This window comes from Neodiprion pinetum, chromosome 7, assembly GCF_021155775.2.
Source record: "Neodiprion pinetum isolate iyNeoPine1 chromosome 7, iyNeoPine1.2, whole genome shotgun sequence".
NCBI classification, from domain to species: Eukaryota; Metazoa; Arthropoda; class Insecta; order Hymenoptera; family Diprionidae; genus Neodiprion; species Neodiprion pinetum.
Window position 1 is genome coordinate 7,008,174 of NC_060238.1, and position 24,793 is coordinate 7,032,966.

The 24,793-nt window shown below is 37.4% G+C and overlaps 2 protein-coding genes and 1 long non-coding RNA gene across 18 annotated transcripts in view; 1 reads left to right on the plus strand and 2 right to left on the minus strand.

The window, feature by feature from the left end:
- Nucleotides 1-13,292, plus strand: part of Glut1 (Glucose transporter 1) — a 75,330-nt gene extending 62,038 nt beyond the window's left edge. For 10 of the 16 annotated variants that reach the window (XM_069138008.1, XM_069138007.1, XM_046635624.2 and 7 more), the window contains 2 exons: nucleotides 4,386-4,483; nucleotides 9,325-13,292. In XM_069138008.1, the coding sequence (XP_068994109.1) occupies nucleotides 4,386-4,483; nucleotides 9,325-9,428 (202 nt within the window). In that variant the 3' untranslated portion in view covers nucleotides 9,429-13,292. Of the gene's footprint in view, nucleotides 1-1,002; nucleotides 1,346-4,385; nucleotides 4,484-9,324 lie in introns of those variants that run through there. The other 6 variants (XM_046635630.2, XM_046635632.2, XM_046635634.2 and 3 more) reach the window with 4 other exon arrangements.
- Nucleotides 13,293-13,867: 575 nt separating this feature from the next.
- On the minus strand, nucleotides 13,868-15,393 carry MED27 (mediator complex subunit 27). The gene is made up of 4 exons (XM_046635640.2): nucleotides 14,897-15,393; nucleotides 14,528-14,797; nucleotides 14,150-14,450; nucleotides 13,868-14,062 (listed from the first exon to the last, which is right to left on the minus strand). Exons 1-4 carry the CDS (start codon nucleotides 15,067-15,069, stop codon nucleotides 13,928-13,930), a joined length of 879 nt encoding a protein of 292 aa, XP_046491596.1. The 5' UTR covers nucleotides 15,070-15,393; the 3' UTR covers nucleotides 13,868-13,927.
- A 6,645-nt stretch (nucleotides 15,394-22,038) lies between these two features.
- On the minus strand, nucleotides 22,039-23,097 carry LOC138191269 (uncharacterized). The gene is made up of 3 exons (XR_011177653.1): nucleotides 22,995-23,097; nucleotides 22,669-22,742; nucleotides 22,039-22,108 (listed from the first exon to the last, which is right to left on the minus strand). It is a non-coding gene; the product is annotated as an uncharacterized lncRNA (long non-coding RNA).
- Nucleotides 23,098-24,793: the final 1,696 nt, after the last annotated feature.

A 24,793-nucleotide genomic window follows, 5' to 3' on the forward strand; every position in this document is an offset into this window, starting at 1 on the left:
TTTGCTTACGACATAGATAGATAGAAAGATTTCATGCCTATAGATATCGATACGTGAATATAGGTGCAAGAGAGGAGGCAGCGACAAAATATTTCCACCGCCCGTTTGCTTTATACATCTGCATATGTTTTATAGAGAATCCGGGATGTCTGGGAAAAATGTTTTCTCATTTTAGAAAAACGAAACGAAAAAATAAACAAAATTTATTTTTACATGGTGGAAGATTTATTTATTTGATTATATACGGAATTTATGATATGACTTACATCTAGATTTTTACCGAGCAACACGTTAATTGCGTTGCTAAATGTGCTTCAATATTGGGATTCTGTAACTTCGATATTTTTTCCCACCGCAAAAATTTATTTGCCACTAATTTCTTGAACGGAGTATCAATTTCATATAACCAAAATATTACGGTGTACAAAATTCAAAGTAAAATTAGCAAGATTTCGTAAAAATCTAGTCTCCTTAAAAATAATTTTGATCCATTAAGACGAGACGGATGTTAAATTTTGTCGATACGAAAAGAGATCTTATTATGTTTAGACCTCTGTCTTGACATTGTATAAGCAAGTGAAGCAAAGTAGAAAAGCGACGATTGGCAGAGTCGAATGTTCGATAGCACGTGGAAAGCTTCTATAGTGAAAAGTTGAAATCACGTTGCTGTGAAGTGAGCTTTCTTGTTGATAACGTGAAATGGTGTTGGTTTTTGCAGTTTTTATGTTCAGCTCTGTTTATTGTAACGAATAAGTATGATGGGTAAAAAATTGGTGACTAACAGTGAAATTTGTGAATTTTGTACGCTGCATTCCGACTAATTGTATGAATTTTTCTGGCAAGTTGAAAGGACCGAGTTTCGAATTTTCTCTACAGATGATATAGATTGAAAGCTAGAAATATCTAGCCAGACTAAACGAGCGGTGCGAAATTGCGCCTCTGTCTTAAAAATGAGCACTTTAAGTCGAGGCTGGATGGCCATGTAACATTGTTGTATTGCAGGGAAGAGGAGCTCACCACTAACTCTAGCAAGGAGACCGTCCTATCTGACGCCACTACTGCCAACCATACCCACGCTACCAATAATGCATAATCTAATTAAAACATTTTACCTAATCAACAACACTGTACATTGAATCACGAAACACTTTTCAATCACTCTCATACTATTACTGAATAATTGTTATCAATGCTGTTATAGGTATTTATATTAGGACAGGTTTCAGACTGTGTAACTGAAATGATGATGATTAATTAAAATCGTTTAATGTTACGAATATTTCGGCATGACCAGTAAATCTTAAACACGTTCCATACTGTGAAATAAATAAGTTTGTTTATTTGATTATCGGTTTTATTTACTTTCCACTTTTTATACGTATTTATATATTATTACATGTAATTGTGCTGATTCCATGTGTCATGATGGGGTTCGTCTTATCAGTCATTCCTTTTGTCCGAAATTTTTTCTATTACTATCGACTTACGACGAAAAAACCGAGTTGTTGACTATTCATAATGTTAGTCTACTACACAGGCCAGTGAAATGTTGTACATAAAAGTATAGAAACTGTGAAATGCATTATAATTTCTCACTCGACACTGCAACTTTACAATATATATCGATACATATATAATATATTTTCATATATATTATATATATGAAAATGCTGCGAGGTCTAAGTGTATACTTCTTTCTCAATTCTATATTCATTTAATGAATTCCCGAAGATTCTCAAATATATCGAGATCAGTTACAATTGAAGGAAATGCAACTAGAGAAAGGGGTGTACATGATATCACTGACCAGCCTTTTTGTGCTTTAGAAATAATTATACTTGATATAGTAGTCTTAAGTTAGAATAAGAAAAAAAGTTTTCGCGAAGAACTCGTAAGAAAATGAAAAATTACGTCACATATTATCACGTTGTCGTTTGTTGCCGTAGCGATGATTAGGTAGGTATGTGATTTTTTATTGTTTCGAACAGTTTTTTTTTTTTTTTTTTTCTTCAATGCATAACAGAATCACAGAGGAATCTTGGGAAAAAAATAAAAAATTTATTTTCTTATACCGAAGGGAAATGGTGAAAATTAGCAGACTGAAAATGAGTCTACTAACTGTGCATGCGTAAGATAATTGAAATTTGTTGGTCGGCGAGATAATGACGCGGCAATATTTTCGTCGCAAGGCAGACAAGCATGGCGGTCAGACTATTCGTGAATTGAGGTTATTTTATTACAACTTGCAACGATCACTAACGATACAAGTTTCCCAAGACATCTCGTATCACTGCATAAATTATGGGATTTCCTTATTATAAAAAACTAACCCATCGCCTACATAAACTCTATTACGGAGAGAGAATTGCTAACGACTGAATGGTTTAACGCGCATGCGCTAGAATATGAGAGCAAGGCAGTTGTCTTGTCAGGGCAACCAATGTTCATAAATTTAGATAACAGGTCACCCGATTTACGTAGCCTCAAAAACTTTGACATCTATCGGTCATCTGAATTTATAAATGTTGGTCATCCAGACAAAAAAAAAAAAAAGACTGCTCTTTTCCTCGAATTTTAGCGCATGCGCGTTAAACCATTCAGTCGTAAATTTATAGCCGAAGCTTCGAGTGGCCAGCCTGCGGGAAAAGACGAAAAAGCTCGCGCTTGCTAACCTCAGTTTGCTAACTTTCACCGTTTCTTCTCGTATGTACAGTCACGTTCATTAATAGGTTCCCAATGACTCGTTATTTTTTTGGAATCAACACCGAACGAGCTTTCTTTATGGAAATTTCGAGTGTCTATGATTAACGTATAGGTTTATTATTCCGGTCACTTGTGTCGCTAGTCAATAGCACACAAAATTTTATTAGAAAGGAAACTCTTTCCAGTTTTGCTTTCAAAAAAAAATAGTGAGCCATTAAGAACCTATCAGTGAACATTACTGTACAGTTACGTTCATTCATGCCTTCTTCCGGCAACCTTGTTTCGGTCCAAAATAAAACACGCATTCAAATTTATACGAATTATACGACAACGAATCCCATTCTTTCACGTCAACTTCATCCCCAGTCATTGTTACATAGTTCGTATGGAATCGGACTCGCGTTTTATTTTGAAACGAAAACAAGAGTCATTATCAATAGCATTCATTAATACCTTTCCCTTCTGGGTACCTTGTTTTCGGTCCGAAACAAAATGCGAATTCGATTCTGTACGAGTTATGTGAAAATGACGCCCAATCTCTCATGTCAGTTGCATCGTTAGCCATTGTCACATAATTCGTATAGAATCAAACTTGCACTTAGTTTCGGACCGAAAACAAGGTAGACGAAAGAAGAACGCATTATAATGAATATTATTGTACATAACTCCATTTATGGGTATAAATTTTCAATCTGGGATCAAGTTTTTCAACGATCAATGCGTGACAAAAACAGCAATTTAAATTTTTTCTGAATTAAAGCAAGAATTACACTTCTCTTCGAATAGAAATATAACAGAAATTAGATTTTCAATAAATAAAGAGCAGACTGATCGATTGCATGATAAAGTATCAATTCAGATTCCAAGGTGAAAAAAAATCTCTGGAAATGTAAGCCGATTCCAATTCAAATTGTGTAGACTGTCAAACATAGTTTGAGTATGCTTGCCGTTTTTTTCTTCCTCAGAGAATGCATCACAGTAAAATCATATATCGATACGAAAACTTACGCATATTCATGCATGCAAAAAATTGTTATGTCTCTGAAATGCTGTCATTATTTCTCACGTATTCCTCAAAAAGTCTTTGACATTTTGTGACGGGCAGAAATTTTTCTACAAGTATATAAGATTATTAGAAATATTTTTCACATTCAATAATTGTACCAGTTCTATGAGCTAAGAAACTGACAACATTGTTTTAATTATTTGGCAAATCATAATTTATGTTTACCATTATGTTTTTTTTTTTTCTTTCTTCTTCTAAAAGCACCGTTTTCATCAACAGTTCTCTGCTTTGCATTGAACACGCATACAAGTGATTGAAATTGTCGGAAATACTTAAAATCGAGTTCAGTTCTTCTGATCTATCTTACAGAAGAATTTGCCTGTGACACAAATTCTTCAAACTTGCTGGAAAATGTTTTTAAATAATGAAAAAATGTAATCCCAGAGTTTTTAAATGATCGTATTTGTTAAAGTTATAGCAATTAGGGATTACCAAGAATATTTTCAGAGATATTCTTTCACCGATTTGACAAAGAGGATTTTAGGACGTAGGTTACACGTAAGAAACAAAGTAAGAATAAAAAAGAAAAAAAAAAACAAAAAAAAAAAAAAAAATTGATACCATCGGAAAAGTTTGAAGAAGTGGAAATTTGGACAAGTGGCGTGGTGTTTTACAGGAGCATGCTAAACTGTGTGAATGCGTTAGAGGAGCACATACCGCCAGCGGAGAGCGCTGCCCTGATGGTGGCCGAGGAGAAGCCACATCCTGACTCATGTAAGGCCTGCCAACATGACCAACATCACCCTTCGTCACCCGTCACGATCACCAACTCCATCACCGCAAGTCAAACAATTCCTCAGAGCTGGCTGTAGCTGATGTAGCATGAATGAAACCGCGGTCAATTGGTCGACAAATTACCAATTTCTGACTATCCTAAAACGCATTATAAGGGATACGATTGAATAGGGGCGTTGTAATCCGCTGCTGCATTCCATAATCTCTTTTATACATGGGTATGGTAATAACGAATTGATGAATATATTAAAAATCTAAGAGTATGTATACGAGAAGGTTGCCGGGATTTACCTTGTACAATGTACCATATATTATATGTATAATATAACGTATTCAATGTGCATTGCGAACGACAAAATGGTCCGCGGTCCGCTGTGGTGTTAATATGCGCATGCGCTAAAAATCCAGAGCCTTTCTTTGCCAGGGTGACCAACCGTCATAAATCTAACCTAAAAAAAATTTGACACTTGTCGCTGGCAGTTGTGTTCAACACGGACAGTTGTGAAAATTTTTCAGGATGACGGTTGGTCGCCCTGGCAAAGAACTGCTCCCGGATTACAGCGCATGCGCATTTATAAACTACATATAACAGACGACGGAACATTCTGTTGTTACCGATTCACACTGTACAAGAAATATTACAGCAGAATTTCGCACCCATTAATGATTCTAGAATTCAATTTCTTATTTGTATATACAGGGTTAACTATCATGCACACTTTGCAACGGCAGAAATATATGTTTCAATATAAAATATGTAGGTACGGTATACTTGAAGACGATGTATGTTTTCGTGATGCAAATTTCATACATATTCCGACACTTTGCACAAAATGGTTTGACCGTTGAGAGATCGTTCCTGTTTATTATTATTCCACTTTTTTCGACCCGTGCACCAGTAAATTTTATACCCAGAGTTATCAGTGAAAGGACCAGCGGCGCTAACGATTTTTCGCCGACATATAGGCAACTGGAACCACATGTGGGGCACTTACAGCGTGTAAGATGTAACTTTGGCTGCCTATTGCCGGCGAAGCGTAGTTGCGTGGGATTCCCTCACCGGAAACTCTCAGTATGTGTGTGAGCAAAATATCATCGATCACCATCCACTTATATGTATTGTTTCTTATAAGTGTATTGCCGATTGCTCCTAGGTTTCTATCACTGTTCAGCACTCTTCTTCTTTCAATAATTTCGGTTTCGAATTCGTAATTTGATAATTTATTACCATACCCCATTCCCATATATAATGTGATGGTAATATAATAAAAGCGTACACTACAGCAGTTCATGATCTTTTATAAACGGAATTGTTTCCTGACTTACTCCCAAATTTTGCATGCTAATCATTGTCTCTCTATATGTCTGTAAATTTTCTAATTTGTAGTGTCACTGTTAATTATATCGTTTTACGTTTCATTGTTTTATAATTTTTTAATTTTTTTTTTTTTTTATTTACATCTTATTTCTTACTAGCCGAAAAAAAAATTTATTTCTCTTATCTACAATATTCCAACTCTTTGTTAGTATACATTATTACATGTCGGGGAAACATTATGAGCATGGACAAACAAAACTAAGAAACAAAATAAAATATGATTAATAGAATTCTGTGTATCTATATATTATACATGTAATATATACGATACTTCTTTATCCGTGATTTGATTATATATACTTTTGATATTTGTGTAAAACTTGCATAATGTATACACATATTATACCATCGGTGAATTGCCTTCAATGATTCACCGAAATATTCAACATAAACGTACATTCACATAAATTGCAGGTGAATTGTGAATGATCGGTAGTCCCGTGTATATGTATATATTATATATATATATGTATATACATATGTATATTTGTTTTTCGTGCCACAAATAATTTTGTATTACGCATACTTCTTAATTATTGTCTTCGATTCGAAGAAAAAAAAATTAGTGATATAACGATTTATTTCATTATGAACCAGATACACACCGATAGGATCACTTGATTGCTTTTTTGTCTCTAACATATTCATGTTACATTAATGTATTGATACACCGTCGACACTGGCCTTTGTAGTAGCTTTAACCGTATAATGAAGAACATAATACAATTTTTGTACATATATTAGCACAAACCCGTATGTGTTTTGTGACTTTACAAAATATATTGTGTTACGGGATTAAGTGATTGATGTTTTTCATAATTAGCTTATAAAGTTTCATACTGGTGATAAATATTTCGACTGTCACTTTGAACGCATTATTATTATTGTGTATATCCAATCCAGGTGACAATATCGATAAAATTCATAGCATGATTGTCGCAATGCGCATGGAAGCATGGTTAATGAGTCATTATTAGATTCAGCGGTGGATAAGTCTAGACGTTGATTTGATTTATACACGTAAAAACTGGTTCAACCACTAAAAAGACAAAAGACGCATTCAATTTTCTAGTTTTTGGAAAAAAATGATAAGAATGAATCATTTGATTGGCTGACGTTTTAAAATCAAGCAGCGATGGACATCTTTTTCAAATTTATTTTCCAAACGTTGGCGAGTCGAATGAAATGTTTAACCTAAATTTCATTGCAAAATATTTTTTAATTTCTTTGCAAAGCTGAAAAATGCAAATCAACTTCAAATCTTCTAGATATTCAATGAAGTTTCTAGAATAAATCAGAGAAGTCTTAAATAGGTGGCACTGGTCCAGTTCTCTGTTACTAAATACATTATCCGCATCGATCATATGAGTTTTCTCGAAATATTAAGGATCAATCGGCTGGACCAGCTGAATTTATAAATTTAGGAAAAGAGAAAATACCGTTTGAAAAATAATGAAATAAACTCTGTTGTATTTCATCCGGTTCTAATTTTTCAAGCTTATTTTGCTCGCTAATCGGACGTCGTCGAATTTTCTGAAAAACCTTCGAGAGATCGTACATTAAACGTACTCACACAAGTCTCTAATTTTCATTCACTCTTAGTTGACTACTTGTAAAAAAAATTTCAGGCGGTGTCTAAAGATCAGAATAAGCTGAAAAACATCCGGAGGTTGAAGTTCGTAACGTGTAATTTAACGATGCTTTTTTCGAAGAAATCATCATTTCACAACTTGAAGATTGTCTGGAAATCAGTAAACCGTATAACAACAGAGATATCAACATATTTATATTTTGTAAAGTCACCTTCTAAAGCTGGAAAATAGTACACTTTCCTACATTTGTATCGTTACGTTAACGTTGCTTACTTCAATCTCATAAAGCATCAGGATCGATGAAAACCACCATAGTTAATCATTCGGAACGTTCCAACAATTATAAAACCGTTTCTCAAGTTTTTAAAATCCGAGTTGGTGTTATTAGAATTTTCTCGGATTCACTTCTATAAGGTAATATTCCATTATAGCGTTCACTATCATTGGCGCAAATAAAATTGACGGATACTTTTAAGACGGGTTTTTCTCCGTTACTAATTTTTAATTCAGACTGTACAAGGGCCCAATCATCCTTGAAATATTACTTCGCGCACGAAGCTTGTACGAAAAGTCATGTAGATTTTGTAAATTTCGTCTCACGCAGTGTTACAATTCAAATTGGAATCACAGTAAATTTGAAATACAAATTAAAACAATATGTAGGCGGGTTGCTATTTTTTTATCTTCACAATCTCACCGAGAGTATGAAAACCTCTCCTGAAATGTACATAAGGGTGGTTTTAATATGTAATAGTATGTAGTAGTTTTGGACATATTCGAATTTTAACTGGGACGCTCTTCCCAGATTGCTTCCAAATAAATAAATAATTAAAGATCTGCCTATAAATGAATAAAGACCCTTGCGCAAGGGCTGTGAAGTTTATCACTCAAAATACACACGTTTTTACTCAACTTTCAGTACATATTTCGAAGCAGGACCAATTGTGTGCAAAGAAATCTGTTTCTGTTAAAAATACGCGAGCATTGATTCTAATATTGAACAAAAAGATCAGTATCGTCTACAGAGAATTCTACGTCAGCTGATACCCAACTAGAATTTGACATTTTTGTGAGTTTGATGTTAGCGGATAACTGATGTAAAATTCTCCATTAACGATGCTGATATTTTTATTAAACAGGTTTTGTCCCAAGGTGAAATATACGTATACTGAAAATTGAGTAAAAATGTGTATTTTTGAAATGGAAAAGTTTACAGGTTGAGATAAGGACCTTTGCTGTCGAGGAAATTTCTCTCCATGTATTTGGAATAAATTTCTGGGGTGTCGGACTATAATTTCAAAAATATCAAAAACAAAGACCATCCTTCTGTATTGTAGGTAATATACATTAGCTTATTGTGTAACAAGGAGGAAAACTTTGTATTCTCGGGTCGAGCGTATCTTTTCAATACGAGTCGTAAGTGAGTCAAAAACGCATATTGTGAATACCCGAGGCGAAAAGACCGTTGACCCCTTGTTGCGCATGATTTTTCATACAACAAGAGTATGTTACGCGGTTTTTCACACAGTACAAAACTGAGGTTAGGGTCGCGTAATGTCATATTCAGTTCGCGACAGCGCATGCGCGGAGTGCAGAAAAGACCACTTTCAACTCCTAGGACTCAAAAGCGGTCTTTTCAGTACTCCACGCACGCGCATTCGCAGACTCACTCGAACGTCGTAGAAACGGGTACTTTGTGTACGAAAAAACGCGTAAAAAATGCTTGCGTTATAAAAAAAAAAGATATACAATATAGCGTGTAGTGTTGGATGTGAGCGCATATAAAGCATAAGTGTGCGTAGACGATGACGGGGGTGATATTGGGAGACGCGTTTAAGGGGTGATGACAGTTGTGTTTGCAGCTGGCTCAGAGCGATCTTCCATCGCTCCCGCTCAGCCGGAGAGACCACCGCCCCCGCTTCCCCCGCCACGCTTTCCGAACAGCGGTGTCTGACAATGGGAAACTCCTCTTAACATTGGGAACTTTATGATGATGAACACACCGATGCCACTGCCCCTGCTTCTGAGTACGAACAGCCTAACGTTGGAGAATCATCTCTACGAGATAATAACGGAACGGAGCAAAGCCTGCGCGATGTTCTTGAGGAATAGCCTGAGGCGTGCGGCGAATGCGACGACTCTTACATGGAACGTAAACTCCGAGGGCGAGCCGCAATTTCATACGGACTCTTAGAAGAAACTTTATAGGTCATCAGTGCCTATTTCAATGGTGTCCAATATATTCGAATACGGTCTAATTCACGTATGCATACACACACATATATATACACACGACACACACACACACACGCACACACACTCACATACGCGCGCGAACACAAAAATTCAAACCAGAGACGTTTATCCGAGAACACACAAACTTCAAACCTTAATTAGTATGTAGACTCCTCGTAATATAAATTATATGATATAATAATTAATGAACATTGTATAAGAGATCTATTGTATGATGCATTATGTTAATCGAAAATCGATTAATATTTGTATATATATAAAGGTAAGATCGACGCTCACTGAAAGAAATAGAAAAGAAGAGGAAAAAACACAAAAATAACAAACAAAAATGCAATTATCGACCACACTAAATTATGTTTAATGAACTATAATTGAATGGTGAAGAGATTGTGAAAAAAAAAAGAAAGTTTGTGGGTGTAACGGAAGGTTTCCTAAACGGTCCTTACGTCTAGGATTCTGTTTTTCTTTCTTTTTTTTTTCCACATAGCTGGTGTGAAATGACTGTTAAGCATAAATTGAAAACTTCCGGATCATGACAGCGTGAAAATCATTGCTTTTAAATCACACGTTATATACTCGTCAATTTTATAAATGAATCCAATTGTTTGATTCAGATACATTAAAGTGATTTTAGTATAATTTTGAAATAACTGCGATACGCGTTTCAATAATGAAAATTTCATTATAAACAATTGACGGATTCTGAATGACATAATTGCGGCACGATCTGGAACACAATTATCGAAAACAAGAAACCTTCCCTTATATGTACATATATGTATATACATGTACACTTATACACCATACATCATATTCTACAAGTGTATAATAATCCTTCATTGTTCAGTAGCGTAGCCAAAAAAAAAGTTATTTGGCGATCTAGTATGTTCCAAGTTAACATCAATTAATATATATACACATGTACATGTACACTTATATATATATGTATACATGTATGTATATATATATATATATATATAGGGAAATTTTAACCTTCTCGGGCCTCAAGTTTCTTTATGGTCACAAGTCAATTCAATGATGATTTTTATTCTTGATCGAAGTTCAAACGTCAAATTAGGCAAAAAAAAAGGAAGAGAAATAAAAAAAAAAAACAAACAAAGTGCACAGTTGGCGAGCAGCAAAGTTATTTTATTTTTAGTTACATTACATGAACTAAGCCAAAGACTCGATAAGTTACTTTGCATTGCGTAATACTTGAGTTTCATTCTACAAAAAAGGACAGACAGATTTTTAATATAACTCGAATTTTTTCAGTCACTTGACCGAATATATTGGTTTGATTTTGAACTTAATATATACTATGAAAAACACTATTTTCTTTCAAATATTGTGAAAGTGTTACTTACGAGGAAGAATTGTATCGTCGTGTTATATTAAATATGAATTCAACGAGAAATGATTTTTCAAATCGTTTATTCACTTATCGTAAAATGCTACTTGAATAATTTTGTTGTCTTCCGTTCTTGTGCTCGCAGTTCTGAAATCTGAAGCAAAAAAGATTAAGAAAAACGTATTGGACTATTTGTACCGACTTAACGTAATATGTAAACTATTTGAAAAAATCAAGGTAATATGAATACTTAGTAATAGCTATGGGGAATGAATAAAATAATTAAAAGAAAAAAAAAGTTAATATACAGTGCTGCGCACCATATAAACGTAATTTAAAAAAAAAAAAAAAAAAAAAGAACTTCTAATTATAAGCTGTCCAAAACATACAGAATCAGTGAGAAAGGCAATAAAGCTATTGAACTGAGAATATGCTAAAGTAGGTTTCCTCGCATTGTGGTACTATCAGACTTTACGATACTATATTATTAACAATAATTTAAGTTAGGTATAGCTACTAGAAAAGAGGAGTACAAAGACAAGAGATGCTAACATCCGATGGAAACTGTGAAACTGCTATGCCAACTTATGAAAAAACAAAAGGAAGAAGAAAAGGTAGAAAAAGGAAATGAAAAATATCTATAAACGAAAAAAAAAAAAAAAAGAAAAATAAATAAACAAATAATGGTCAGGAAACACGCGCGGTCTCTCACTTTACGTAATGGCTGTACAATTATTGCGGACCGAGTAACGCCAGCATATCCATTTTTTAAATATTATAAGCTTATGAACTCAATACGGATAACTGGTAAAATAGAAGCAATTCCTTTGACTCAGAACTATGAATGCGCGTTAAGTACATGCGCGTTATTGTAAGTAAACATGTAGTAATAACCGATGAGATTGATTTTGCAAGTTGTAAGCTTTTCGAATAGTTTTTAAGGTTTCTACCATGATTCCAAGTTCATACTGTACCGTGCAGCCAGAGTGTAGTAACGATAACCATTCTTCAAATTTCAAAAGTAATTTACGACACGCTGAATTACGTGCGTCGATGAATATGAAATACAGTATTTGAATTATTTTATTTTAAAAACGGTAACTAATTTGCATAGATTGTTTTGAGTCATAAAACCACGGTAAGCTCATTTAACGCAACGTAGATAGAGCCTTACAAAGTTTGGACCCAGAGTCCATCGAGCAAGTGATCACAATAACAATTTGTAAAATAAGTTCACTGCCATACAAATAAAAAACAAAAATAAAAAGAAAAAAGAACAATGACTTGCGCCCACGTTAAAGGGCCAATGTTCCAATTATGGATGTGTACAGTTCTGTGAAGATACTAATTATAACATAATTATAATTACATTATAACGATACTCATTATGATTATTATTATTATTATTATTATTATTATACATACAACTAATTACGATATGGTGATATTAAGAATGATATACATATTTAGAATAAAGAAAAATCAACTGCGGAGCTGTTATATACCGAATGAAAATGAATAATCATCTGATCAAAATGAAATTTTGTCGCAGTTTGAAAATTGCAATGAAATTGGAAAAAAAATTACTAAATGATATCGCGATCAAACTAACAAGTATGAAAATTCATAATAATATCAGTGATACGGGTCCAGTGATCAGAACTCAAAAGATCGTTTTACCAAAAGGAAAAAAATATCTGTAGATTTACTTGAAACCGGAGTTTACGTCCTTGGGACGTCGAACGCAGTAATTCGGTTGAAATAAACATCGACAGATGAGAAAAGCAGGTATAAATAACAATTTGTCAAATAAAATAATGCTTTCGTACATTTTCAGTCGTTATAGAGCTCTGCGATTGAAACTCATGCTAGTAGCAATTAATCACAATAATATACAATAGCGTATTATAAAGGAAAAAAAAAACCTACTTACATAAACTTGTAGAATCAATTATGTACAGTGCGTAACAACCTAACCTAACGGAGACTTTCGCAGTTCACTATCAGTTTGTAGATAAATCTCTTTTTAGTATTGCAAAATGATTTGCCCCTTTGGTGTTTCTTGACCAGCTCTGAAAACACACACATACATAAACACAGGTATTGAGATCTTAAGCAAAGTTGACAAAAAAAAAAAATTAATCATATAGATCCAAGTGAGAAAAGTTGAAATTTTATCGTCGATGGGCAAGCTACACGGTTCAGTTATTAGCGACAGAATGTTTTTTGTTGATCATCGAATAAACCGATTGAAGATACTTATGTCATTCTCCAGCTGTGGACGTTGATATTAATAATCAATGGTTAAACGATGAAAAGGTTGTATTTGATCATTGAGGTCTTTGGAAGATTCATTGGTAATAATTGAGGTATCATAGCAATTGTTGACATATGTATTCCTTCATTTATTCTATACATACCAGGTGTATTCGGCAAATATACGAAATATCGTATTGTTTCGAATATAAGCCGAGGTTTTTTGTCGTTGACAGCACCCTCCGAGATCATCCTCGTATCATACGCAGACCCGTCTTAAGTGCGGGTAACTGTGAAAAACACCCTTCGGTATTGGGTGGTTTTATACTCGGAACAATACAGTAAATGATAGATCACTCAATTACGACCATGTATAATTTATATATGGTCAATGCGATGATTGGTTGCTTGGAAAAACTACCTATTCATTGCAATTTCATTCTAATCATTCGTCATTTTTGTTATTCATTGAATAAAAGTGATTGAAAAGAAGTCGCGCCTTTTCGTTAATACAAACTAAGAAGACCAAGTTGCGTGTACATAGATTTATAGTTTATTATCAGTCATAATAAATTACAGAATTTCTATTACTAGGGTTTGCACTCTTGATGATAAGGGTCCAGAGTGCGAAAATCTCGCCAAGTAGGCGGTAAGGCGCTGTGAAGATGTAATCCGCATCGTTTGCAGGGTTCACTGAACAGATTAATCAAGCTGTGGAACCAGGTCTGAAAAAAAAATGTAAAGATTTCTTGAAGTCCTCTCGGATGACACATTATTTCTTCGCCCAAAATAATAGGAATATATAAACGAACCATGAACGATCGAACAGCAAGTTCAGGCAAGGCGGGTGAATAAAAATGAAGCATAGCGGCGTGAGCATTCTCCGTAACTTTTCTGAACACCTTGTGTCGCGATTCCGTCCACAAATCCATTGTCTCTCCGTAACCTTTTACGACCACCCACTCGATCATCAATCCCTTGAATGCAATCACCGCTTTCAAAACGTGACCAAGAGTGACGTGGAGCACGGCATTGGAGGCGAACGGTCGTGAAACAGTTACCGTCATGTCATTGAAGAGTCTGTCGATTGTTGTTATGACAGAGTCGACCTGCCTGTTGATACGATTTGTTAAAAAAGCTGGCCGATACTTCTACGCGTCAGAATTTACATCAAGTAATGGAATACTTACTGTGGAGGAACGTTATGGCTGCTCGTTTGCGATCTTCCTCTCTTTGCTCTGCTCGAGTTTGTGTACGAACGCTTCAAAGAGTTCTGACTAAGCAGTGTTTGGGCAATGTTGCTGTACTCGTGAACTTTATCCGTCCATTTATAACTATTTACCAATGTGCTGTAGAGCGCTTGTCTTTCCTGTGTTGTTTCCTGGCTTAGGTAGGTCGTACTTGCCAGATTGAATGGACCTGGCGGTGGGTTCAGAGTGCTCACTGTTTGTTCGACATCTCTGCGAACATTCAGTCGGTAATTTGTTTTTCGACGCATGAAAGATTAATTGTTAGATAAAAACTACAGATGCGTAAAGTGTGAGTAATGTGTGAATCACCTTAGATTGCCGTTAACAGTAGTAAGAAGTTCCTGGAGTTCCTGAAGGTACTTGGCCTCCTTGTTATCTTCACCATGATCGGCTCTCAGGCCGTTTCCCAAAGAGTCAAAAACCTGCCCAACACTCGATCGCAGTACTTTGATTGCAGTTAACGCAGTTTGCAGTTGCTCCATGGCTTATTTTAACGTTAAACAATTTGCTGGGTTCTCGAATTGACGATTACTTTGTTTGATAGTGACCTTTACAAAGAACCGAAGTATTTCTGACAATCGGTGATATTTGGGGTTACCGCTTCATATGATCTTACGGTGACCGTCAACAAAGCTCGCGGGTTATAATTCAAATAGTGCGATGAGATTGGTGATTTGATACACGTGACGATATATGATATTCGCACGTTTCTAGGATTCGCACCTCGAAGCTCGGACATGAATGTCGTTGAAACTGCTTAGGCTGGGACGCAATAATGCATGGAGACTAGAGGGAAGGACAGTGTTGCCAGACTGAAATTCTTCGCCGTATTAGATGGCGCCACAAAGCGTACCAGAATGGAAAATTTTGTACAGGAAATTTAATTATGTAAATAGAATACTATTAATTATCGACCATATTGGGTGGTTTCCATTTACTGACTTAAGTCGACTTGTGTCGCTCTTTCTGGTATATTCCTGGGCCTAGATTGGCCGGTTACACCAGAAATATCGACACAAGTCGATTTGAGTCAGTAAATGGAAACGACCCACTGATACCCATACTTGTCAATAATATCCTTTATGGTCTTTAAAACATAAATCAACTAAATATATGATACAGAGGTACGTGCCACCTATCAGTACAACCATGAAGACTTTACTCTAGTCTCCATGAGTACAACCATGGACGAACAACGTCCATGACTGTGTCAAACTATACTCTAGTTGGAAAGGACGGATTTAAATGGACAGTGGGCTAGCTCAGTTAGAAAAACAAATTTTCAACGCAATTACGAAAACGTACTAGCGTTACGGAGAATTTACAACGCCAAATCGAACGGCGTGACGTTGCGAACGTAAGCGCGCTAGATCCAAGTCGAACGGGTCCGTAAGCGTTAGCGCTCAAAGCGCGTAGGTATGCTCCGCGAACGCACCCTAGGAAACATACGTGAGTATCGACGATTCAAAGGGTGCTATGAGCAGTAAAAAGCAGCAGCAGCAGCAGTTTTCCCCTATCACTTCCGGTGCAAGTTTCTGCTACTCGCAGTTCAGTTTCCCGAGCGACAAGCCACAAGATCACAAGAAGCCACGACCTATTTCATAAGCCACTGCTGCTGCGTGAAATTACCAGACTGCTGCTAGTGAAAACTAGGGTATGTTCCGATATACACTGCGAGCACTGTAAGGTGTAACGTCAATTTAGTATACTGCGAAGCCGTTCCTTTATAGTTAGCTATACTGGTTACTGTTTAAAACGGAACGCAGTATAGTATACTGTGATCGACATTTTTCGGCGTTACTTTCATTTCATACATAATATTTGTCTCACACTGCAATAGATAAAATTTCTTCAAATTTTCCATTTTTGTTTTTAACGGCCGGTATTTTTGAATGACAATATTCAATAATAATAATTATCAATAGTGGAAGCTATTGAATTTCTGAACGCTGTTGATAACGTGATCAAAGCATTGAGAGCACCTTACCTCGAAACCTCCAGTGTTCGCAGTAGAAATACGGTGGTTATTCATGACGTCATATATTTCCCTAGGGTACTGCGGCCGTATACTGCAGTCCATATCGGAACGAATTTTTCTACAGTGAGAGCACTGTGCAGTGCTCGCAGTGCATATCGGAACATACCCCTAGTAAGTTACTACACCACTGCTGCTTTTTACTGCTCATGAAATAGCATCCAAGATCACCGCGCTGACGGAGCCCGCAGTGGTAGCGCCGCCAGGCGGGTACAATCCGTGGATCGTTCATCACTTTCACAGTCCATTCTGCCAGCATTGCGTTCAGCCTCCTTACCTCTGGTCACCATGCTAGGACGGCTAGGATTTCATGGGCAGCAAAAAATAGCAGCAGCAGCTATTCACTGAAAGTTACTATACTTTCGGCGCATGTTTTTGCTGTTTGAAGTTCTCACTAGACAGATGTTAGTAACATCTAGTAAGTTACTAAACTGCTCCTGCTCTTAGCTACCCGTGGAATCCCACCTTAAAGTGTAAAAGGCAATGTAAACATAAGTATCGTTTCAACCCTCATCTTAAAGAAGCCAGAGTGATCAATAAACAACAATAAAGCCGAAAGTAAGAACTTTGACTACGAAATAACGGTGTTATGGGGCATTGGTTAGTAACAAACAGTGTGGAGCAAAGAAACTCGCATGCCTATAGGACTATAGGTAATTTTTGCCGTTAACTGAAGAATATAAATACGGATACTCTTGGGTAAATTTTTGTGGCCAGTTTTCGGCGGGCAAATGGGCCCAGGTGGGCCTGGGAGCGAGGAGGGTTCTGCTTTATCGACTCTACCTAACGGGCTCGCACCGACATTCGTAGCAGCCAAAGTAGTGTCGGTATGGAGCTTGCGTTGGTATGAAATGAGTACAAAAGAATACTCGTCGACTGCGACTTAGGAATGTCGATCAGCTCGATCATCACCGTGAGAGGACGCATAGCCGCGTCCACCGTCAACCACCGCAACAACCTCCGAGCACCTCCAACCACCTCCAAACACTTCCTACTCGCTCCAAGCACCGCTAAACACCCCCTGCCACCTCCTACCACCGCCAACCGACCCCTACCACCTGGAAGCACCTCCTATCACCTCCTACTACCTCCTACCATTTCCGAACACTTCCTACCACCCCCTACCACCTCCTGCTGGCGCCTACCACCGCCGACCATTTCCGAACACCTTCAACCACCTCCGACCACCTTCATCTTCTTCGTCCCCCTGCTCGTCCATGTATTCTATAACATTATTATTCATAATTCTTTGAACAAGTTTTCATTTGCTCTCTCGATCTTGAATTTTCGCAGGAATAGAATCGAAACGCTGTTTTAGTCTAGTCGCAAGTAAAGTATCTACGTTGGGTAGAGAAGCAGAATTGTTTTTCGAAAAGTATTCTTATGGAATGAAATTCCGAGTAACTGTGATTCATCACGGATGCGCTAATTTTGATCGAGGTAAAATTGATGCTCCGGATATGAGGCAGTATTTAAAGCAGTGTCTTGATTTAAAGACCTAAAAAGGTGATTGTCGGCGATTTTTTTATCCTTTTTTTGTTGGGGAGAGATAGAACGAAGCTTCTTAAAACTTCGAGTGTATTTTAACACACGTTTGGAAGGTACGAGCAAGAATTTATATCTTCCAACTGTCGCAGAACGACAGCGTTATTAGCTGACCCGTTAACTGGAGAACATATCCTTAGTCAACGGCTGACCATCGAAGGGCCTAGCCGCTTGAGTCTGGAATCGGCAGGAGAGATAAAGTGTGTATTTCTTGGATGAAATGTGATAACTAAAATCATTATACATCATATCATATCATCATACATCATACATCATACATCATACATCATACATCATACATCATACATCATCATACATAGTATGAAAGGTCGGCACTAAGTTTGAATTTTCGGATATTCGGAAAGTGACGTCACCAATCTCAAATCAGCTAGCCGAATTCCTCAGTCTGGAACGAACCGCGCAGTAGAGCGGACGGATGAGAGTCGCGCTCCGCAAATTTCGAGTACCGGGTTCTCAACCTCCCGCATCCCGCGCTTCGGGTCCGCTACGTATTTCGAGTACCGGGTTCTCAACCTCCCGGATCCCGCGCTTCGGGTCCGCTACGCGGTGAAACTCGACTTCCAGGACAAGCGCTCCGTGGTTCCTGGTTCATGTTTACAATAAATTATTTCAATTCGTTTTTCGCGCATGCCCAAATTCGGTAGCTGTCAGTCCGCTAATAAAATTTCTCGACTTCCAGGACAAGCGCTCCGTGGTTCCTGGTTCATGTTTACAATAAATTATTTTAATTCGTTTTTCGCGCAACCCCAAATTCGGTAGCTGTCAGTCCGCTAATAAAATTTCTCGACTTCCAGGATAAGCGCTCCGTGGTTCCTGGTTCATGTTTACAATAAATTATTTCAATTCGTTTTTCGCGCATGCCCAAATTCGGTAGCTGTCAGTCCGCTAATAAAATTTCTCGACTTCCAGGATAAGCACTCCGTGGTTCCTGGTTCATGTTTACAATAAATTATCTCAATTCGTTTTTCGCGCAACCCCAAATTCGGTAGCTGTCAGTCCGCTAATAAAATTTCTCGACTTCCAGGATAAGCGCTCCGTGGTTCCTGGTTCATGTTTACAATAAATTATTTCAATTCGTTTTTCGCGCAACCCCAAATTCGGTAGCTGTCAGTCCGCTAATAAAATTTCTCGACTTCCAGGATAAGCGCTCCGTGGTTCCTGGTTCATGTTTACAATAAATTATTTCAATTCGTTTTTCGCGCAAGCCCAAATTCGGTAGCTGTCAGTCCGCTAATAAAATTTCTCGACTTCCAGGATAAGCGCTCCGTGGTTCCTGGTTCATGTTTACAATAAATTATTTCAATTCGTTTTTCGCGCAGGCCCAAATTCGGTAGCTGTCAGTCCGCTAATAAAATTTCTCGACTTCCAGGATAAGTGCTCCGTGGTTCCTGGTTTATGTTTACAATAAATTATTTCAATTCGTTTTTCGCGTAAGCCCAAATTCGGTAGCTGTCAGTCCGCTAATAAAATTTCTCGACTTCCAGGATAAGCACTCCGTGGTTCCTGGTTCATGTTTACAATAAATTATCTCAATTCGTTTTTCGCGCAACCCCAAATTCGGTAGCTGTCAGTCCGCTAATAAAATTTCTCGACTTCCAGGATAAGCGCTCCGTGGTTCCTGGTTCATGTTTACAATAAATTATTTCAATTCGTTTTTCGCGCAAGCCCAAATTCGGTAGCTGTCAGTCCGCTAATAAAATTTCTCGACTTCCAGGATAAGCGCTCCGTGGTTCCTGGTTCATGTTTACAATAAATTATTTCAATTCGTTTTTCGCGTAAGCCCAAATTCGGTAGCTGTCAGTCCGCTAATAAAATTTCTCGACTTCCAGGATAAGCACTCCGTGGTTCCTGGTTCATGTTTACAATAAATTATCTCAATTCGTTTTTCGCGCAACCCCAAATTCGGTAGCTGTCAGTCCGCTAATAAAATTTCTCGACTTCCAGGATAAGCGCTCCGTGGTTCCTGGTTCATGTTTACAATAAATTATTTCAATTCGTTTTTCGCGCAAGCCCAAATTCGGTAGCTGTCAGTCCGCTAATAAAATTTCTCGACTTCCAGGATAAGCGCTCCGTGGTTCTTGGTTCATGTTTACAATAAATTATTTCAATTCGTTTTTCGCGCAACCCCAAATTCGGTAGCTGTCAGTACGCTAATAAAATTTCTATAACTTTATAATATTCTTATAATCTTTCTGGTAGATAATATCGATAAAAAAATTATATCAAACCTTACACATTATTTTTGATTTGTTCTCATGCTGAAAATATTTATTAGTATTCGAGGTATAACTCGAGGTGGTTGGCGGTGGTCGTTGGGGGTGGTTAGGGGTGGTTGCGGGTAATCTCGGTGATTCAGGAGGAGGGGGAAGAGGATTTGTGCTCGGTGAGTAAAACACTTTTATAATAGTTGACGGCAATTATAATTATATTTCATCTGAAATATTTCAAACTGGTCATGTTTACATTAAATTATTTCAATTCATTTTTTGCGCAAGCACATATTCAGTAGCTATGAATAAGCTTATATAATTTATTATATTATTAATTAATCAATTACTCAATTACTCAATTATAATCATCGTTACACAATATTTTCGATGTGTTCTTATACTGAAAATATTTATTACTATTCAAGGTATAACCTGAGGTGGTTGAAGGTGGTCGGAGGTGGACGAGGAGGAGGACGAGGAGGACGAGGATTTGTGCTGGGTGAGTAAAACACTGTTATAATATTTGATGGCAATTGTAATTATATTTCATCTGAAATATTACAAACTTGTCACGTTTACAATAAATTATTTCAATTCATTTTTCGTGCAAGCACATATTCAGTAGCTATGAATAATCTTATAAAATTTATTATATAATTAATTAATTAATATTCTTATAATATTTGATGGCAATTGTAATTATATTTCATCTGAAATATTACAAACTTGTCACGTTTACAATAAATTATTTCAATTCATTTTTCGTGCAAGCACATATTCAGTAGCTATGAATAATCTTATAAAATTTATTATATAATTAATTAATTAATATTCTTATAATATTTGATGGCAATTGTAATTATATTTCATCTGAAATATTACAAACTTGTCACGTTTACAATAAATTATTTCAATTCATTTTTCGTGCAAGCACATATTCAGTAGCTATGAATAATCTTATACAATTTATTACATTATTAATTAATTGATTAATTACATTAATCCTTACACAATATTTTTGATGTGTTCCTATACTAAAAATATTCATTACTATTCCAGGTATTACCCGAGGTGGTCGGAGGTGGACGAGGAGGAGGACGAGCTGGACGAGGAGGAGGATGAGGTGGACGAGGAGCAGGCGGGGTGGGTCGTGGGAGAGGACCTCTCCTCTCCTCAGAGGAGGGGAGGGGGAGGGGCGGGGAAGGGGGAGAGGTGGGCGGGGAGGGGGAAGGGAAGGGAAGGGAAGGGGTGGGGGGGGGGGGCGGACGGGAGGGGGGGAGGGAGGGCGGGCGGGCGGGAGGGAGGGAGGGAGGGAGGGAGGGCGGGTGGGAGGGAGGGAGGGAGAGAGTGGAGGACGGATGTCGATGCGAGCCCGTTAGAGTTAATAGAGCTGTACCGCCCCCCTACACTCCCTCCCTCCCTCCCTTCCTCCCTCCCTCCCTCCCTCCCGCCCTCCCGCCCTCCCGCCCGCCCGCCCTCCCTCCCTCCCTCCCTCCCTCCCTCCCCCCTCCCGTCCGCCCCCCCTCCCCTTCCCTTCCCTTCCCCCTCCCCGCCCACCTCTCCCCCTTCCCCGCCCCTCCCCCTCCCCTCCTCTGAGGAGAGGAGAGGTCCTCTCCCACGACCCACCCCGCCTGCTCCTCGTCCACCTCGTCCTCCTCCTCGTCCAGCTCGTCCTCCTCCTCGTCCACCTCCGACCACCTCGGGTAATACCTGGAATAGTAATGAATATTTTTAGTATAGGAACACATCAAAAATATTGTGTAAGGATTAATGTAATTAATCAATTAATTAATAATGTAATAAATTGTATAAGATTATTCATAGCTACTGAATATGTGCTTGCACGAAAAATGAATTGAAATAATTTATTGTAAACGTGACAAGTTTGTAATATTTCAGATGAAATATAATTACAATTGCCATCAAATATTATAAGAATATTAATTAATTAATTATATAATAAATTTTATAAGATTATTCATAGCTACTGAATATGTGCTTGCACGAAAAATGAATTGAAATAATTTATTGTAAACGTGACAAGTTTGTAATATTTCAGATGAAATATAATTACAATTGCCATCAAATATTATAAGAATATTAATTAATTAATTATATAATAAATTTTATAAGATTATTCATAGCTACTGAATATGTGCTTGCACGAAAAATGAATTGAAATAATTTATTGTAAACGTGACAAGTTTGTAATATTTCAGATGAAATATAATTACAATTGCCATCAAATATTATAACAGTGTTTTACTTACCCAGCACAAATCCTCGTCCTCCTCGTCCTCCTCCTCGTCCACCTCCGACCACCTTCAACCACCTCAGGTTATACCTTGAATAGTAATAAATATTTTCAGTATAAGAACACATCAAAAATATTGTGTAACGATGATTATAATTGAGTAATTGAGTAATTAATTAATTAATAATATAATAAATTATATAAGCTTATTCATAGCTACCGAATATGTGCTTGCGCGAAAAATGAATTGAAATAATTCAATGTAAACATGACCAGTTTGAAATATTTTAGATGAAATATAATTATAATTGCCGTCAACTATTATAAAAGTGTTTTACTCACCGAGCACAAATCCTCGTCCCCCTCCTCCTGAATCACCGAGATTACCCGCAACCACCCCTAACCACCCCCAACGACCACCGCCAACCACCTCGAGTTATACCTCGAATACTAATAAATATTTTCAGCATGAGAACAAATCAAAAATAATGTGTAAGGTTTGATATAATTTTTTCATCGATATTATCTACCAGAAAGATTATGAGAAGATTATAAAGTTATAGAAATTTTATTAGCGTACTGACAGCTACCGAATTTGGGGTTGCGCGAAAAACGAATTGAAATAATTTATTGTAAACATGAACCAAGAACCACGGAGCGCTTATCCTGGAAGTCGAGAAATTTTATTAGCGGACTGACAGCTACCGAATTTGGGCTCGCGCGAAAAACGAATTGAAATAATTTATTGTAAACATGAACCAGGAACCACGGAGTGCTTATCCTGGAAGTCGAGAAATTTTATTAGCGGACTGACAGCTACCGAATTTGGGCTTGCGCGAAAAACGAATTGAAATAATTTATTGTAAACATGAACCAGGAACCACGGAGCGCTTATCCTGGAAGTCGAGAAATTTTATTAGCGGACTGACAGCTACCGAATTTGGGCTTGCGCGAAAAACGAATTGAAATAATTTATTGTAAACATGAACCAGGAACCACGGAGCGCTTATCCTGGAAGTCGAGAAATTTTATTAGCGGACTGACAGCTACCGAATTTGGGCTTGCGCGAAAAACGAATTGAAATAATTTATTGTAAACATGAACCAGGAACCACGGAGCGCTTATCCTGGAAGTCGAGAAATTTTATTAGCGGACTGACAGCTACCGAATTTGGGGTTGCGCGAAAAACGAATTGAGATAATTTATTGTAAACATGAACCAGGAACCACGGAGTGCTTATCCTGGAAGTCGAGAAATTTTATTAGCGGACTGACAGCTACCGAATTTGGGCATGCGCGAAAAACGAATTGAAATAATTTATTGTAAACATGAACCAGGAACCACGGAGCGCTTGTCCTGGAAGTCGAGTTTCACCGCGTAGCGGACCCGAAGCGCGGGATCCGGGAGGTTGAGAACCCGGTACTCGAAATACGTAGCGGACCCGAAGCGCGGGATGCGGGAGGTTGAGAACCCGGTACTCGAAATTTGCGGAGCGCGACTCTCATCCGTCCGCTCTACTGCGCGGTTCGTTCCAGACTGAGGATTTCGGCTAGCTGATTTGAGATTGGTGACGTCACTTTCCGAATATCCGAAAATTCAAACTTTGGTTTCGACCTTTCATACTATGTATGATGATGTATGATGTATGATGTATGATGTATGATGTATGATGTATGATGTATGATGTATGATGTATGATGTATGATGTATGATGTATGATGTATGATGTATGATGTATGATGTATGATGTATGATGTATGATGTATGATGTATGATGTATGATGTATGATGTATGATGTATGATGTACGATGATATGATATGATGTATAATGATTTTAGTTTTCACATTTTTTACAAGAAATACACACTTTATCTCTCCTGCCGATTCCAGACTCAAGCGGCCAGGCCCTTCGATGGTCAGCCGTTGACTGAAGATATATTCTTCAGTGAACGGGTCGGCTAATAACGCTGCCGTTCTGCGACAGTTGGCGATGAAAAATTTTGCTCGTATCTTTCAAATGTGTGTTAAAAAACACTCGAAGTGTTAAGAAGCTTCGTTCTTCCTCTCCCTATCACCTTTTTAGGTCTTTAAATCACTACGCAGCGTTAAATACTGTCTCATATACGAAGCATCCATTTCA

Excerpts from the sequence above, each read along its gene's own strand:
- MED27 (XM_046635640.2), bottom strand. The coding sequence starts at position 15,069 with ATGGAGCAACTGCAAACTGCGTTAACTGCAATCAAAGTACTGCGATCG. Across the intron at positions 14,798-14,896 it reads ACTGTTAACGGCAATCTAAG|AGATGTCGAACAAACAGTGA; the intron begins GTGATTCACACA and ends GAATGTTCGCAG. Across the intron at positions 14,063-14,149 it reads TTGCTGTTCGATCGTTCATG|ACCTGGTTCCACAGCTTGAT; the intron begins GTTCGTTTATAT and ends TTTTTTTTTCAG.